Here is a 15,705-nt window from a genome sequence, read left to right on the forward strand (position 1 = left end):
ATATGTATAACAATAAATATATATTGATATTGAAAAAAAAAATATTACCAAGATTTTTTTTATTTAATGTTAGGATAATATATATTGATGTTGAAAAATTAATAGTAAAAATATAACTATAATTGTTAATGAAAATTTTGATAAAATTACAAAATTAAAAAATTATTGAAGGGTATTTTAGAAAAAAAATAATTTAATTATTAATTTTTTTAAAATATTTTGGTAAAAATATAACTTAATCAATAAAAAATAATTTATTAAAGAGTATTTTGGTAAGCAAAATTTATTGAAAAAATAAAATTTTTGTTTAAGGGTATTTTTTAGAAAATAATTTATTTTTTCTTAAAAAATAGATAAAGTTAACATTAATTAACACAAAAAATTTAAAATAGATTAAAAAGGAGGTTTTTTAAAAGTTATATGAGAGAAAAATGTATATCTTACATATAAAGAAAAGAAAAGTATCATTTTAATATCTCTCATAAGAGAGAAATAAAATTTTCTCAAATTTAAATTACTGACACTTATTTAAACAGATAAATGAAGTGAATTATATATTAATCATTTGACGAATGTATTGGTCGAAATATTTTCTATTGCTTCTTTAATATGTATCAAAACTGCCGTTAGCAAGGCCCGGAAACAAAATTTTGGATCTTTAGTATAGCTACAATGGATTAATGCAAATACTAAACAAAATGCACCCTAGCCTAATCTCAATACAAATACTCAAATACTGCCAAATGGATTGGTATGCCAAGAGAAATATTAATTTTAAGGGAAGTTAAGATTCTGGGTAGATAAGCTATTTTTTAAATTTATTCTTAAAATTTTTTTTAATCAAATTGATTTATTAAAAATTAAAAATTAATCATATTTATTTTTCAGTTATCTCATTAACAATTTTTAACGATTGATATTGTAATACGTTCTTTGATAATATACATAATATCTGACCTGACTAATTGAACATTGACAAAATATGTTTATAGAAATCTATTAATTTAGTGATTTTTTCTAATTACATAAATCCTATTTCCAATATAACCTAGCGACTAAATTGTTAAATTTTCATAAACATATTTGATCATTGAACATGTTAAATGTCATATATGCTATCAATTAAAATTCTACATGATTAATATTAACGAAAATTATTAATGGAGTAACCGAAGAAAAAATATAGTTGATTTGTAATCTTTAAAAGACCAATTTGATTGATAAAATCTTTTAGAAACGAATTTAAAAAATATTTCATTTTTAATGACTAATTTGACTATTAATCCTTAAGATTTTCTGAAATAAAAGATATTAAAATATTGAATATAAGTGGAGGTCCATTCAAATATTATTTGTGCACCAAAGCTAAGATACTTAGCATGGAGACAGGACGAATACCAATCTTGAAAAAAGATAAAGAGTTAGGATGAGTCAAAGAAGAAGTTGTGAAGGCCATAATGTGGAGATAATGAAACTGAATAGCAAGCGTGATGTTTTTCTTTAGGCCATTCTGATATATATATATATATATATATATATATATATATATATATATATATATATATATATATACTTGAGAGCAAAACCATCAACTTCCCTTCTCATGAACTTTGTTGGTTACATTGTTAAAGCTACCACAAGCCTAGGATGCTTAAGATAACATCAGAATCTCCAAAATACTTGATTACATTAATGCTTTGCCGTCAAGCATAAAACAAAAAGCAGTTTCATAATCTAAGAAACGATCCAACAATGCCGGTACTTCGATATCTCTGATGTAGTACCTGAAAAAAAGGAAGACAAAGTTTCCGGTAAGATCAGCTGCGAATCCAGCATTCCTCCAGTTCGCAAGTATTCTACTCAAGATCCTAGAGCAGCTTAACCAACATTTTGATACGGCTTACAAAACCCAAAAACCCTTCGTATTGCTTAATAAATCAATTACTTATTCCTATTAAGAACAACAAAAGTTTCGCGTCAGGCATTATTACAGTGAAGGTGCAGAATTCCCTTGAATCTGTCTCTCCAAAGAGAGCACAAAATACTAACAACGGCACGTGAGCAGTGACCAGCAAAAAGAATCACAATACCTAGCAAAAGTAGTAATTTCTTGAATTGCTTAACTGTCATCTCCTGGTTCGATCTTTAGGAGTGGCATTTATGCAACAGGGTTTGATGAGCAGCCCCCCTACCTCCTAAAAGGTGAACACAGACGGGTTCAGGAATTAGGCGTTAACTTCTGGCTAGAGGATACCAGCAGGTTAATGCCTGGTTAGCTAAAAAAGAGCAGTGGCCAGAAATAATGTTTCTATGCAAGCCAATTTCTTCAACCAAATACCGACCTTCATATGTTAAAGCTGATAACCTTATGATCAAAGATATTTTTCACATATCTTTCGAATATCCATCTGAGATAATGAAAATATGAGAACTGTCAACGTCATTGGATTCCTTTGGATGTTCTAAGGATCCGATCCACTTCCACTGGAATCGTAGTCTTGCAATCCTACATAGAAATCATTTAAAGAAAAAACACAAAAAACTTTAAGAACATATATGTGCAGATTGCAGAATCATATTAAGATGAAACCATGCATGAATTCAGTTAGTGTTATAACTAAGACCAATTTGCAAGCCAGTACTAACATAAGTATGCACTGTTTGTTAAAAATAAATTAAAATAAGAATAATAAAGAAAAAGACCCTTCCAAAAATGATTACAACCAAAATCAGCAACAACCTTTGATGGTGCAAAATCATACATTGTTTGGGAAAAAAAGTTCATGAGGCAAACACTTGTTTCGATTGTATATAATTCATAAAAGCGAGTCAAGATTTTTGAAATAAGGTACATGGTATCATGTTATTGAATTCACATGCCAAATCATGGGATTAATATTATGATAGATTTCAAATACAAAAAGGATAAAGCACTTGAGAAAATTAGATATTATTTTGGATGACCTGAAACAGCCTCACAATATCAATTACCAAGGACTTCGTAAGTAATTAGAATTACTTAAAAAAGAGTTAAGTATATCATCATCTTAATTAAATGGAAACACCATAAAGAAACATCGAATTCAACATTGAAGGCAATATATAGTTCAACATCCGGAGAAGGAAAAAGAAACATGCACTTTTCAAAAAAGAAAAACAAAGTAAATATTAACTGAAGCATATAGGACATAATTTCTCTCACCTTCTCTATCTTTAGCAAACCTCTACTTATCATTTCACGAAGAAATTTCTCTGCTCTTTCATTATCATTTTTGTCAAAAAGAGCATAAACAATTGTTTCATAACTTACACAATCAGGCAGGTAACCATTGCTTTCCATTTTTGAGAGCAAGGTTATTGCTTCATCAAATAACCCCTCTTTACAAAGTCCGTTGATCATAATATTATAAGTCCTAACTTCTAGACAATAGTTGTTGGTCAAAAGATGTTGAAAAAACTCTTTTGCATTGTTTAATCTTCCACATTTGCACAACCCATCAAGAAGAGTATTGTACGTGTCCACGTCCGGACTAATCCCTTTGTCAAGAATCTGTCGGAATAACGCAATTGCCTCATCAACACGTTGGACTTTGCACAAACCATCTATCACGATATTGAAAGTTATTAAACTAGGAGACTGACCATTATCATGCATCTCAGCAAGAAGACCCAGTGCACAGGAAATTCTTCGTGATTTACACATGCCATCAATAAGAGAATTGTATGTTACAATATCAGGAACCAAATTTTTGTGACGCATTTGTTTAAAGAGTTCTATGGCTTTATCCACTCTCTTATTCTTACAATATCCATTGATCATAGTGTTGTAACTCCTAACATTAGGAACCAAACCACTTTTCATCATATCATCAAATAACTCAGCTGCCTTATTGACTTCATTTCTTATGACGTATCCATTCATTAGAGCATTGTAAGGGACAACATTCAGCTTATGGCCTCCTGATGACATCCTATCCAACACACTTTGTGCTTCGCCGATTCGCCCTTCCTTACACAATGCATCTATCAATATACTAAAGGTATATACATCGGGCTCGATGCCCTTTTTCCCCATTTCATTAAGCAATTGAGCAGCTTCATCTAATCGACTTATGATGCAAAAACCAAGAATTAGGGAACTATAAGTGATGACATCAGGAGAAATCCCCCTTGAAATCATCTTAGAAAACAACTTACTCGCCTCGATTACAAGCCCATCTTTACACAGCGCATCGATGACAGTATTGTACAGTACTACATTAGGTTTTACCGGCTGTGTCTCCAATTTTTCTAGCAACTTAACAGCAGCTCCTGTGTGCCCTATTTTACAAAGCCCATTGGTCAAAGTGTTATAACTGACCTCGTTGAGCTGAAACCCTAGCGCTCTTACCCTATCATGAAACGCTAATGCTTCCTTAACCTTGCCGTTTATACAGAACCCTTTAATGAGTGTTGTTAGAGTTATAACATCAAATTCATAACCAATCTTGATAATCTTACCCAAAACAGAAAAAGCGAAGTCCATATGACCCAAATGACAGAAACAATTCAACAATATATTGAGTGCAATAAGGCTAGGAATGATTCCCCTATTTTCCATTTGCCAAAAAAGGGAAACAGCAGTGGGGCATTGTTTGATCTTAACCAGAGAAGAAAGAATCTTACTGAATTCGAGTTGAGAAGGTGGATTGGGGTTGTTGAGAAGGGTGGTGAAAGAGGCAACAGCATCATCGACATTAACAACGGGTGAAGGAGGAAGATGGTAGAGCCTGCGGGATGGAACAGGGGGAAACAAACTGAATAGGTTTGCGCGCGCACACCTTCTTGTGATTCTCATTGTACCTTTACCGTAGTCAAAGTGGGACAAAGGCACAAAGCCTTGCCTTCAAGGCTTCAACCCCTTAAGCAAGGAGCAAGGTCTACCATTGTGAAATGTGACCACAGCTGCAGAGTGCAGAGTTGAGAGGTAACGCTTTTTGATAGAAAAAAAAAATCATAAATTTTTTATAAAGTTTTGGAGTAATTAATTTAAAATCGAAACTCAAGATGAAGTTATTTTAGATAAATAGCTATTAGATAATAATTTAGTCAAATATATTAAATTATTTAATTATTTTTAGTAATTAATTTCACATAAAATTAATTATATCTGAATTTTTATTTTAATAGAAATTAGTGTCTAAGAAAATTTTAGTAAAATATTTTAATCTTTAATAAATTTTAATTATTAAATAAGTATTTAAAATCTATTTTATTAGATAAATTAATGGGATAAAATACTAAATTGGTCCCTATATTTGGGCGTAATTCTGTTTTAGTCCTTAAGGTTTAAAGTGTCCTATTTGAATTAAAAAAGTTTCATTTAGCATCAATTTAGTTCCACAGTGAAATCAAACTTAAATAATTAACGGAATGTCCTACATAACAACAGTACAAGAACAAAATCGATAATCTGGAGAACAAATACAAGCTCTAAAGGCACAAAATCAACCGTCGATGCACCAATATATTTATTTATTATTTTTTTATAATATAAATAAAATATTTTTTATAAAACTAAAGAGAATGATAAATAAATGTATTGATGCATCAACGGTTGATTTTGTGCCTCTGTAGCTTGTACTTGTTCTCCAGATTATTGATTTTGTTCTTGTACTGTTGTTATGTAGGACATTCCGTTAATTATTTAACTTTGACCCGTGGGACTAAAATGATGTTAAATGAAACTTTTTTGGATTCAAATAGGACACTTTAAACCTTAAGGATTAAAACAGAATTACGCCAAAACATAGGGGACCAATTATAAAAAAATGATAAATAAATGTATTGATGTATCAACGGTTGATTTTGTATCTCTGGAGCTTGTACTTGTTTTTCAGATTATCGATTTTGTTCTTGTACTGTTGTTATGTAGGACATTCCATTAATTATTTAAGTTTGATTTCACTGTGGGACTAAATTGATGCTGAATGAAACTTTTTTTGTTTCAAATAGAACACTTTAAACCTTAAGGATTAAAACAGAATTTCGCCCAAATATAAGAGACTAATTTAATACTTTACCCTAAATTAATGTTTATATAAAATTGCTTATTAATTTATATTACTTACTAATTTGCCAACAAGTAATAGCTCAAATGATATAGTCTATTTATACTTATCTAAAAATTTACTCCTAATTTTGGTAAAAAAAAAAGTTTTTAAAATTTATTATATCTTTATTAAATAGTGATAATAATTGATTCATCTAATTTTTTATTAAAATTTAATGTAAAAATTAATTTATCTAATAAAATAAAATATTAAAGACTGATTTAGTAATTAAAATAATAAAATGTATTGACTATTAAAATATGGATTAAAATTTTTGAATTTGGATCCTCTAAATTTAAGATTTTCACTTTAGATGATAAAGTGAGAAATAAGAGATCTCTTATCATTGAATGTTTTCTCTCTCATATTTTGTCTTAGTCCCATTTATAAAATAAATGATAATAGATCATATTTTTTTCTCTAAAGTAAAATTCAAAATTTAGAAGATTTAAATCCAAAATTTTTTAAAGTGTCTGACTAAAATTTTATAGAAGACTGATTTTATTTTAAATGTGAAACAGCAACAATAATAATAAGAAGGAAATATAAGATGGTCTTTTACTCTTTTTACATAGAGAGAAAAAAGAGTTTCTATACACTGGAGAGAGTTATAAGTGAGTGAGAAATGGTGAAGATTTATTGTTAGATATTTTTTGGAAAATATTGTGCCAATAGTTTTGGATTATATCTTATTTGGTATTATTGTGACCTTCATTCATGTAGAGAAAGAGACATTTTTTAATATATTACAAAAGTTTGTGTGTCATTTTGATCATTTTGTTGCTTGTAATATTTCGCTGCTTACTAAGACTAAGAGGGATTTCTTAACATCCATTGTATTGTATACGAGAGAGAGAATGGTCGTATTGGATCAAGGCATGTGATGCTGCAAATTGCTTTCAATTCGGAGATCAAACGTGAGTTGAAAGGTGAACTGCATTAAGGGTATTTTTGTGGAATAAAAAATGTGATTATATGGTACTAGTTATTTTGCCCCAACCCTTTTATTAATCTAACAAAATATTATAAAGACATAAAATATCCACCATTAAATATATATATTATTTAATTTATTTTTAATGTATATTTCATAATCATTTGGTGGCTGATGTTTTTGTGTAGGCATTGATTTATCTAATCTAACATATCGGCTTATTATATACTAGCAAATAAACAAACATGAGAATGGATTGCCCAAAAACTCTGCGAGTTTGACACAAAATCCAGTAGTCTAATGGCAAATTATTATTTATTACAACCATCATACAGAAGAACATACACCATGAATGCCAGGTACTGGAAACATTCAAAAGGTTTGATCTAGTTAATATTTCCACCCCAAATTATGTAAACAGTTACAGTTCAATGTCCAAATGCTCAATGTGGGAATCTGTTCCATTACTCACCATCCCAGAGTTCTTCAATTGTTTTGTACCCATCAGGTATTTCGCTCATAAATTCTTCACCGGCAACCACTCTCTCCTGCATAAATAAATCATGCAATCGGAACTAAACACTGGTTTTTAATTTTTAATATATTAATAATAATCGTGTACTTCTCTTTTCAACTAATGATTTTGATTTAGCCAAATATTATTTCTTTGTGAAGATAGTAACAGTTAAATGTCAAAAGCATATGTCATTTTAGACAAATCAATATATTAAAAATTCACTCCAGATACATTTATTTTTGGATGTACCAAACAATTTGTCCAAAGTCCAAAGAGGTATTTAGTTTGATTCAGAGAAAGTATATAACAAGTTACCGAAACGATTGCATGAAGTGACTTGCCTGCTTAATTTCAGAGAACTTGGCCAGCAAATCCTCAGGTATAGACCAATCAAACAAATCAAAGTTCTGTTTGATTCTGGTAGCACTTGTGCTCTTGGGAAGTACACTGTTTCCCATCTGTAAACCCCACCTAAGAGCTATTTGTGCTGGTGTCTTCCCCAGCTTCTCTGCAACAGTGTGAAGAACTGGATCCATAAGAATATTAGTCCTACTTAGTCCTTTACCAAGCGGCGAATAACCCTGAATAAAGATAAACAGTTAGTAAAGAGTGACAGCTCAGAATCATGGAAGATTCCTGTCTCATATTCCACCTGTTTCAAAAATAATTGCCAATTTCGACAAAGTGATCATTGAGAAAATCAACGTAACGACAGTTATTTGCAAACATGAAGAGTACTTGTATAAAGGTACATGGACACTAAATTTTTAAACAATAGGGTACTAGAATTGAGAATACATACACGTGTAAGCTCCACGAGTTTAGATGGACTCTCGAGTTTGATTGCATTGGTTAAAACCAGGTAATTATTATGCTAAGACCTCAAATTTGAATACTCACAGATAAGTGCACTCCCTTGGAGTTACAGAACTCATGCAACTTTGGTTGCTGCAATGAAGGATGCAATTCCACTTGGTTAACAGCCGGAGGAACTTGTGCAACCTCCAATAGATCCTGAAGCTTCTTTACACTGAAATTGCTTACCCCAATAGCTCGGGCCTTCCTGGAATTGTAGAGTTCCTCCATTGCTCTCCAGGTGCTCGGTATGTCAGGTTTAGTACACACCCCGTTTTTTATGCTGACTGGCCAGTGAATCTACAATAACTTGTAAAATATGGTAAAGAAAGTCTTAATATTAGAACTTGGCTTGTGTTACAGTGTAATAAACACAATTAATAGAATATGATGTATGAATATATTAAAAACACAATTAATAGCATATGATGTATGAATATCTTAAAATTCAATGTGGTTTTACATACAAGGTAGAGATCCAGATAGTCTAGTTGCAAATTCCGCAAAGTTCTATCCAATGCCTTTGGGACATCTTCTGGCGACTGATCAGTGCACCTAAAACATTTGTAAGACAAGTTAGGAAGAAGGGAATGTACCTCAAGATTTGGTGTTACATTGCATATAAAACCGAATTTAAGGAACAAGGTTATTATTTGCTAAGGCCATACAAGTGACAAAAGACTTTCAACAAGTAACCATCATATTTTAGTAGTCTTCCAAAAATTTTATGGTGTACTTTCTTTAAGATTGAAATCTATCATCTCTCTTTCTTGTACATGATTCACCTAATAAACATTTCTATTCAATGCAGGGTTCTAGGTTTTTAGAATTATGACTGGCACAGGAAATTGATTATACTTGATTCTACTCATTTCTCTTTTGAAGAAATTTTCTGGTGCCATTCTTTCTTATAACTTATTCAAATTCTATGGTCAGTTATATATTTCCTTTCCCTTCTTTATTTTGGGCTATGAAAGAAATAACTTCTTGCAGATTGGTAGGCCTCAAACAGAGCATTTTTCATACAAGTGTTATTTCAGGTCTAGTGCAGGAACAGTATCAACATCTTTTTGCGTTGTTAGGTAACTAAAATTATTGTAGCAGAAAAAAGGAGCCCATGGTTCAGATCAAACAGGTTTTACGGTTCTTATAGATTCATGAAGATCAGTATTACCGTTCTTCTAGATTGGACTTACAAGCAAATTGTAATATCATTAATGATGCTAATGTTAGGATTCTTCCCCTTTTCGTATCAAACTTAGCGAATGTCATAAAATAACTCTGAAACATGAAATGATTTTTCATGAAAATATTGGAACCTTGCCAATTAGAAAGTGTTTTAAATAAGACAAAATGTTTAGAAGTTGAAAGAAAATAGACAAACCACAACTTTGAAGTGATCCACATTTCATCACGCTTAACAACCCCATTGGCGAACAACTCCTTCAAGGCATCTCCAATCTACATAAATTTTACATGTGTTAACAGATAGAAAGAGAGTACTATGGCAGTGCAATAGCAAGAAGAGGATAAAAACTGTGGCATTAACTTGAAATATGAATTTTATGACCAAAATAAACTAAATGGTGAGTTGCACTTCACTTGTGAGCCTTAAAGTTTCTATTATGCCTTTGCTTTAATCCACATAAAAGATCCTAGTTAAAGAATGTGCATGGCAAATTCCATATAACAAGCATTTAGGCATACCCAAAAAGATCCTATTTCCAAGCAGTCAAGCAACCTCAGATAAATTTTTTTATTATTATTGTTTCATTCTTTGAAAATGTTTATTGATTTCGACTGAACCTGGAAACACATTATGCAAATGTCGGCCTATACGCCTACGTGTTATTGATATTAATTCAAGTAAATGCAAACCAATCAAGAGCCTTAAGTACCCTTAGCTTAGATAGACTTGTTCCTTTCAAAAAGGATTTGTTAAGGAATACATTCTGGCTAGTCCTTCGGTGGAACATCAAGGAGTGTTCCAAATTCACAATGCCTTGTCAAAAACTAATGCTGAACTACTCCTTTTACCTTTTTATGTAAGGTCCTGTTTTATATAATTACTATAAACAACATATAGTTTTTATGCTAAAGGTTACATATATGGTTTCATAAGCAAATTTCTATGTTTTCATTAAAGCTGAAAACAAGATAAATAATTGATTAAGCTTACAATCTAGCAAAAGTTCATGATTAAGCATCAAGCCTTAAATTTTATACAAGATGGAAGGAAAGTTAAGGGGAATCATTTGAATAGCAGCTTGCTCAATCACAAATTTACAACTCTATTTTATTTTAAAGTTTTCAATCATTTTCATCTTATGATGTATCAAGAAAAGGGAGAATGGCATAACAAAAGGAAACATGTATATGGCATTATATTATAAACCCCAACTTACATCTTTGTCAAATGTGTAAGTAAAACAACTCTCACCTCCTTTTCATTTCCATAAATATGAGCACAATCTATATGTCGATACCCAACCTGCATTGACAATTTGACATTATGAAATTAATCCATTTCCAAAACTAAGGCATATTAGTTAAAATGAAGTAGTAATCATATAAAAGAGGGAAAGGTTAAGTATGTCTGCAAAGTGAAAAAAAAAAGATATTGGGGACTGTTTAGTTTATCTATTGCTCAAATTTTGTAAACCAAAAAAAAAAAAATCATGTGAGAAACACATACCAGTAAATCACTGTTAATCTAAGTCCTGAACCATGTAGTAAACATGATTAATTGATTACCTTAAAATTAACACATAACCAACACACATCTGTTTCTGTCTCCCAAAGAAGTAAGAAAGCTAGAGTTTAAATGAGTGAATAGTCATCCAAAAGAACAGATGTGATTGAACTATTGTATACCGATTTTTTCGTGCAGCCTTTAAATAGTATTCTTAAAGCCCCACAAAATCTCAGACAAAACGCACAAGCCAATTGTGAAATATAAAAATTTGGCTGCTCCCTTGAGACTCTTGGCCTATCTAGTCGCTATAGCTGGCCTAAATAGGCCAAGTGCCTCTTCTGTTCGACATCTTCAGCGAAACTCTTCTACAGTCGAATTTCGATGGATAGTACATTCAAATTAAATTTATAATTTATATATATACTTTAAGATGTTTTACATAGATATTTATCTATGATCAAAACTGTTAAACACATATTCAAAAGAAAAAGGACGTCAATACAACAAAATAAAACGATTCATCAAAATTCCAAGTTTAGCATAGTATATGAGGTTAAAGGATATGGAACCTTGATAGCAGTGGCTAAAGTATGAGCAACGTCAGCAGATCCAACACGCCAAGTTCCTAAGCCAATTGAAGGTATCTTTGCCCCTGTATTCAACTCGAAGAACCGAAGATCTTCTTCACCCATTTTTGTATTCATCGAAGAAAGAGGTCAACGGAGCATGGAGAAGTTCGTTAAACACATTCTTATTGTTATGATTATGATGATTTATGAGGGAATCAATTAATCAAAGGATTCCGCTAGGGAAGATCTTCTTAATCAAATGCCGTTTTGCGGAAACAAAGCGTTACAATCAGTGAGCAAATGAAAATTAACGATGTATTCTATGGATATTCTGCCACGTGTACTAACCGACTAAGAATAATTAACAAACGAGAGGAACTATTCCGTGAAGATTCTATGAACAGCTCCATTGATGGAACTATAAAAAATAATTCTATGAACATCTTTTGTCATTTCTCATTTTTATCACTATATGAACTTGTTACTTAATTTTCATTTCTTTTAACATTCTATAATGCCACGGTTTTTGTATAATAATAAAATATTTTATTTTATGAAACTTTCATATTTTGGAAAGGATTTTAACCAGCAAAATTAGTTTTGGTAAAAATAATTAATTTATTTACTTTTAATTGAACCCAATAGTTTTGATGGTTTAAATATCCCTCCTAGAAAACATAAAGAGAAATTGGGCAAATTGCATAAATAAAGAAATAAAATGATGAATTAATTTTACGCAATTATAATTTTTAAAATTACAAAATAATTATATCCTATATTTACTTTATATAAATTGTAATATAGTATAGAAGTTTATGTAAAAAGTAAAAAATGACTATTATTGTAAATTTTTATCGAATGTATGAAGGTATCAGTAACCTAGGTGTGAATTTTGAAAGCAATTATAGAAGCATGAGAGAATAGAGAGAGCAGAGAGTGAGAAATCAAAGAGAGAAGAAGACGGGTTCTGTTCTTGAATTGAAGAAGGGAAAGTGAAAAATTAGCTATAGTAACAGAGTTCTACAACTTACAAAGAAAAAAAGGAGTGTGAGCTGGCTCTAACTAACTAGCTTCTAGAGAGTTCCAGCTTAACAGCTAACTAACTGTAACTAACTAATAGCAACTTGTACACCAGCTTGTACTTGCTTAGCTGGCTTAGCTCTAAGCATAATGTCAATATATCTATCATCATCTCTAGTTTCTTTTTCTTCTATTTTCTTCAACATACAAGCTTGTTTCTGAGCTGCTTCTGTGATCTGTTCTTGGACTGCTTCAGTAACATTTAACCTCTCTCTAAAGTGCAGGAAGGCTTCGAATGGAATTGCCTTTGTGAGAAATGTCGGCTACTTGAACTGCTCCAGGGATGTGGCTCACTCTTATGCGCTTGTTGTTGACATGATTTCTCACAAAGTGGAGATCAATTTCAAAGTGCTTGGACTTTGAATGCAGAATGGGGTTTGCAGCTAGAAATACTGCACTCTGGTTGTCGCAATATAGCATAGGAGACTCCTTGGGAGAGAATTGAAACTCACACAGCAGGTTGTTTACCCAAATTAACTCATCTACTAGGTCTGTCATGCTCCTGTACTCTGCTTCTGTACTGGACCTAGCAACTACAGTCTGCTTTCTTAAAGCTCAAGATACCAAGTTTGACCCCAAGAACACACAATAGCCACTGGTGGATTTCCTATCATCAGGATCTCCAACCCAGTCCGAATCACTGTAGGCAGTGATTGACATAGAATTCTCTTTCTTCAGATTCAATCCATAGTTTGCAGTTCTACTCAAATACCTCAGCACTCTTTTTACCATTTTTCAATGACATTCCAATGGAGCTTGAACAAACTGTGCCAGCTTGTGTACACTAAAGGATATTTCAGGTCTTGTTATAGTCAAGTATTACAAGCTGCCAATCAAAGACCTGTAAAGGGTTGGGTCATGAAAATTTACACCTCCAAAGGCTGATAACTTGACTGTGGAGGGTAATGAAGTGTGGCAGGCAGTGCATTCTACCATGTTTGCCATCCTTAGTAGCTCCTTGATGTACTTTTGTTGGGTGAGAATCAGTCCACCACTACTTGTTCTTGTCACCTGAATGCAAAAAAATAGTACAGGCTTCCCATATCTTTTAGGGAAAACATGTTGTTTAGATTCTTGATAACTTGATTGATTGTGCTTTCAAAATCACTAGTGATTATAATATCATCTACATAGACTAACACAAACATTCTTTCTCCTTAACGGCTGTTTTGAAACACAGAGACATCAGACTTTGTGGGGGTGAAGCCAACATCTTTCAGATCGGATGCTAGCTTGTTGTACCATTCTCTTGGTGCTTGTTTTAGGCCATAGAAGGCCTTTGTCAGCTTGCACACTAGTAATGGATCTCCCTATTCATACCCTTGAGGCTGCTTCATGTATACTTCTTCTGTTAAGTCCCCATGTAGAAAAGCATTGTTAACATCGAGCTGCCTTATTGTCCATGAGTTTGCCAAGGCAATGGTCAGAATTACTCTGATAGATGTAGGTTTCACTACAGGACTATAAGTCTCTGTAAAGTCGAATCCCGGTCTTTGGGCATAGCCTTGAGCCACCAACCTTGGCTTGTATTTCTGCAAAGAACCGTCAGAGTTGTACTTTGCTCTAAAAACTCACCTACTGCCTATTGCCTCTCTGTTTGGTGGCAACCGCACTAGCTTCCATGTATTATTTTTCATCAATGCATCATATTTCAGGTCCATTGTTGTTTTTCACTCTGGCATGTTAAGTGCTTGCTTCACACTTCTAGGCTCTAGGCTAGCTTGAAATGCTCTTGGGCTCACAATTTTCGCCTTGCTTTGAGTGACCATTGGATGAGTGTTTGTAGCTGGTTGGACTTCTTGACAGGACTCAGAGATTGGCAGGACTATCTCTATGTCATTCATTGGTATGGGGACAGGTACTGATGAGGCTGCTATAGGTCTTTGAGAGTTTCTTGCTGTGGAAGGAAGTGTTGAAGGTGGGATTGGCTGTATTATTCTATCTGAGGCTAACTGAAGTGGTTGATGTATTGAGGCTGGAGTCAATGGGCTTGATGGTGAACCTGAGCCTTGGGCTGATTGACTTATTGGAGGTGAGTTTGGTTGAATTTAAGCGGGTTGAGAGGGGAGGACTGGCTGAATTCTTAGAGATGAGCTTGTAGCATCTTGTGCTGTTACTGTGTCTGTTAAAATTGGAAGTATAGGAATGGTAGGTGGCTGTGATGCTTGATCAATTGAGGATGCTGGCAATTGACTTCTTTCTTTGAGTTTCTCAAAAGGAAATTTGTCTTCAACAAATACTACATTTCGGGTGATGATTGTCTTTCCATCTTGGGTAAGGCATTTATAGCCCTTGTGAGCTGTGCTATAGCCAATAAATGTATAAGGTGAGGATCTGAAGTCCAATTTATGTCTGTTATAGGGTCTTTGATGAGGAAAACAAAGATAGCCAAGACTCTAAGATCTGCATATGTTGGTGTTTTGCCAAAGAGCTTTTCTGTGGGGGACACTCCTTCTAAGACTAGTGTAGGCAGCAGATTGATCAACCTTGCAGTAGTACTGAAAGCTTCACCCCATAATTTTGTTGGCATAGAAGCACCAGCCAAGAGTGTGAGCCCCATTTCCACTATATGTCTGTGCTTTCGTTCTGCTGAGCCATTTTGTTGATGGACGTGAGGGCAGGAGAACCTGTGCTGCACTCCTTTTTCCTTTAAGATTTTAGACAAACTAACATACTCAGGTGCATTATCAGATTGTAACATTTTTAATTTTGTATTCAATTGCAATTCAACCATTTGTTGGAAGTGACAAAAAACTGATTTAATTTGAGCTCTAGATTTAATAAGGTAAAGCCAAGTGAACTTCAAAAAGGCATCAATAAAAATCACAAAGTACCAGTTTTCACTATTATCTGGCAGGGGTGCAGGTCTCCAAATGTCTTAATAGACAAGATCTAATGGTAATGTATATACTGTTTGTGAGGATAAGAATGGCAATTGATGTGACTTTCGAATACAACAAACT

The 15,705-nt window shown here is 32.8% G+C and overlaps 2 protein-coding genes across 5 annotated transcripts; both read right to left on the reverse strand.

The window, feature by feature from the left end:
* Positions 1 to 1,575: 1,575 nt before the first annotated feature.
* Positions 1,576 to 4,959, reverse strand: LOC130960759 (putative pentatricopeptide repeat-containing protein At1g12700, mitochondrial). 4 transcript variants are annotated; one of them, XR_009079237.1, is made up of 4 exons: positions 3,203 to 4,959; positions 2,343 to 2,506; positions 2,091 to 2,195; positions 1,576 to 1,784 (listed from the first exon to the last, which is right to left on the reverse strand). XR_009079237.1 is itself a non-coding variant. In XM_057886222.1 (2 exons), the coding sequence occupies exons 1-2, from the start codon at positions 4,835 to 4,837 to the stop codon at positions 2,441 to 2,443; spliced, it is 1,701 nt and encodes a 566-aa protein (XP_057742205.1). In that variant the 5' UTR covers positions 4,838 to 4,959; the 3' UTR covers positions 1,585 to 2,440. The 4 variants fall into 4 exon arrangements, 1 of the variants encoding a protein (XP_057742205.1); XR_009079236.1 differs by having other exon boundaries at positions 2,091 to 2,506; XR_009079235.1 differs by having other exon boundaries at positions 1,585 to 2,195.
* A 2,357-nt stretch (positions 4,960 to 7,316) lies between these two features.
* LOC130961640 (aldo-keto reductase family 4 member C10-like) lies at positions 7,317 to 11,950 on the reverse strand. Its single transcript, XM_057887611.1, has 7 exons — positions 11,663 to 11,950; positions 10,839 to 10,889; positions 9,783 to 9,859; positions 8,866 to 8,953; positions 8,444 to 8,698; positions 7,885 to 8,124; positions 7,317 to 7,574 (listed from the first exon to the last, which is right to left on the reverse strand). Exons 1-7 carry the CDS (start codon positions 11,795 to 11,797, stop codon positions 7,491 to 7,493), a joined length of 930 nt encoding a protein of 309 aa, XP_057743594.1. The 5' UTR covers positions 11,798 to 11,950; the 3' UTR covers positions 7,317 to 7,490.
* Between the last annotated feature and the right edge of the window lie 3,755 nt (positions 11,951 to 15,705).

This window comes from Arachis stenosperma, chromosome 2 (genome assembly GCF_014773155.1).
Source record: "Arachis stenosperma cultivar V10309 chromosome 2, arast.V10309.gnm1.PFL2, whole genome shotgun sequence".
Lineage (NCBI taxonomy): Eukaryota > Viridiplantae > Streptophyta > Magnoliopsida > Fabales > Fabaceae > Arachis > Arachis stenosperma.

Excerpts from the sequence above, each read along its gene's own strand:
- LOC130960759 (XM_057886222.1), bottom strand. The coding sequence starts at position 4,837 with ATGAGAATCACAAGAAGGTGTGCGCGCGCAAACCTATTCAGTTTGTTT. Across the intron at positions 2,507-3,202 it reads GTTTGCTAAAGATAGAGAAG|GATTGCAAGACTACGATTCC; the intron begins GTGAGAGAAATT and ends ATTTCTATGTAG.
- LOC130961640 (XM_057887611.1), bottom strand. The coding sequence starts at position 11,797 with ATGAATACAAAAATGGGTGAAGAAGATCTTCGGTTCTTCGAGTTGAAT. Across the intron at positions 9,860-10,838 it reads TTTATGGAAATGAAAAGGAG|ATTGGAGATGCCTTGAAGGA; the intron begins GTGAGAGTTGTT and ends AAATTTATGTAG. Across the intron at positions 8,699-8,865 it reads ACTATCTGGATCTCTACCTT|ATTCACTGGCCAGTCAGCAT; the intron begins GTATGTAAAACC and ends AAGTTATTGTAG.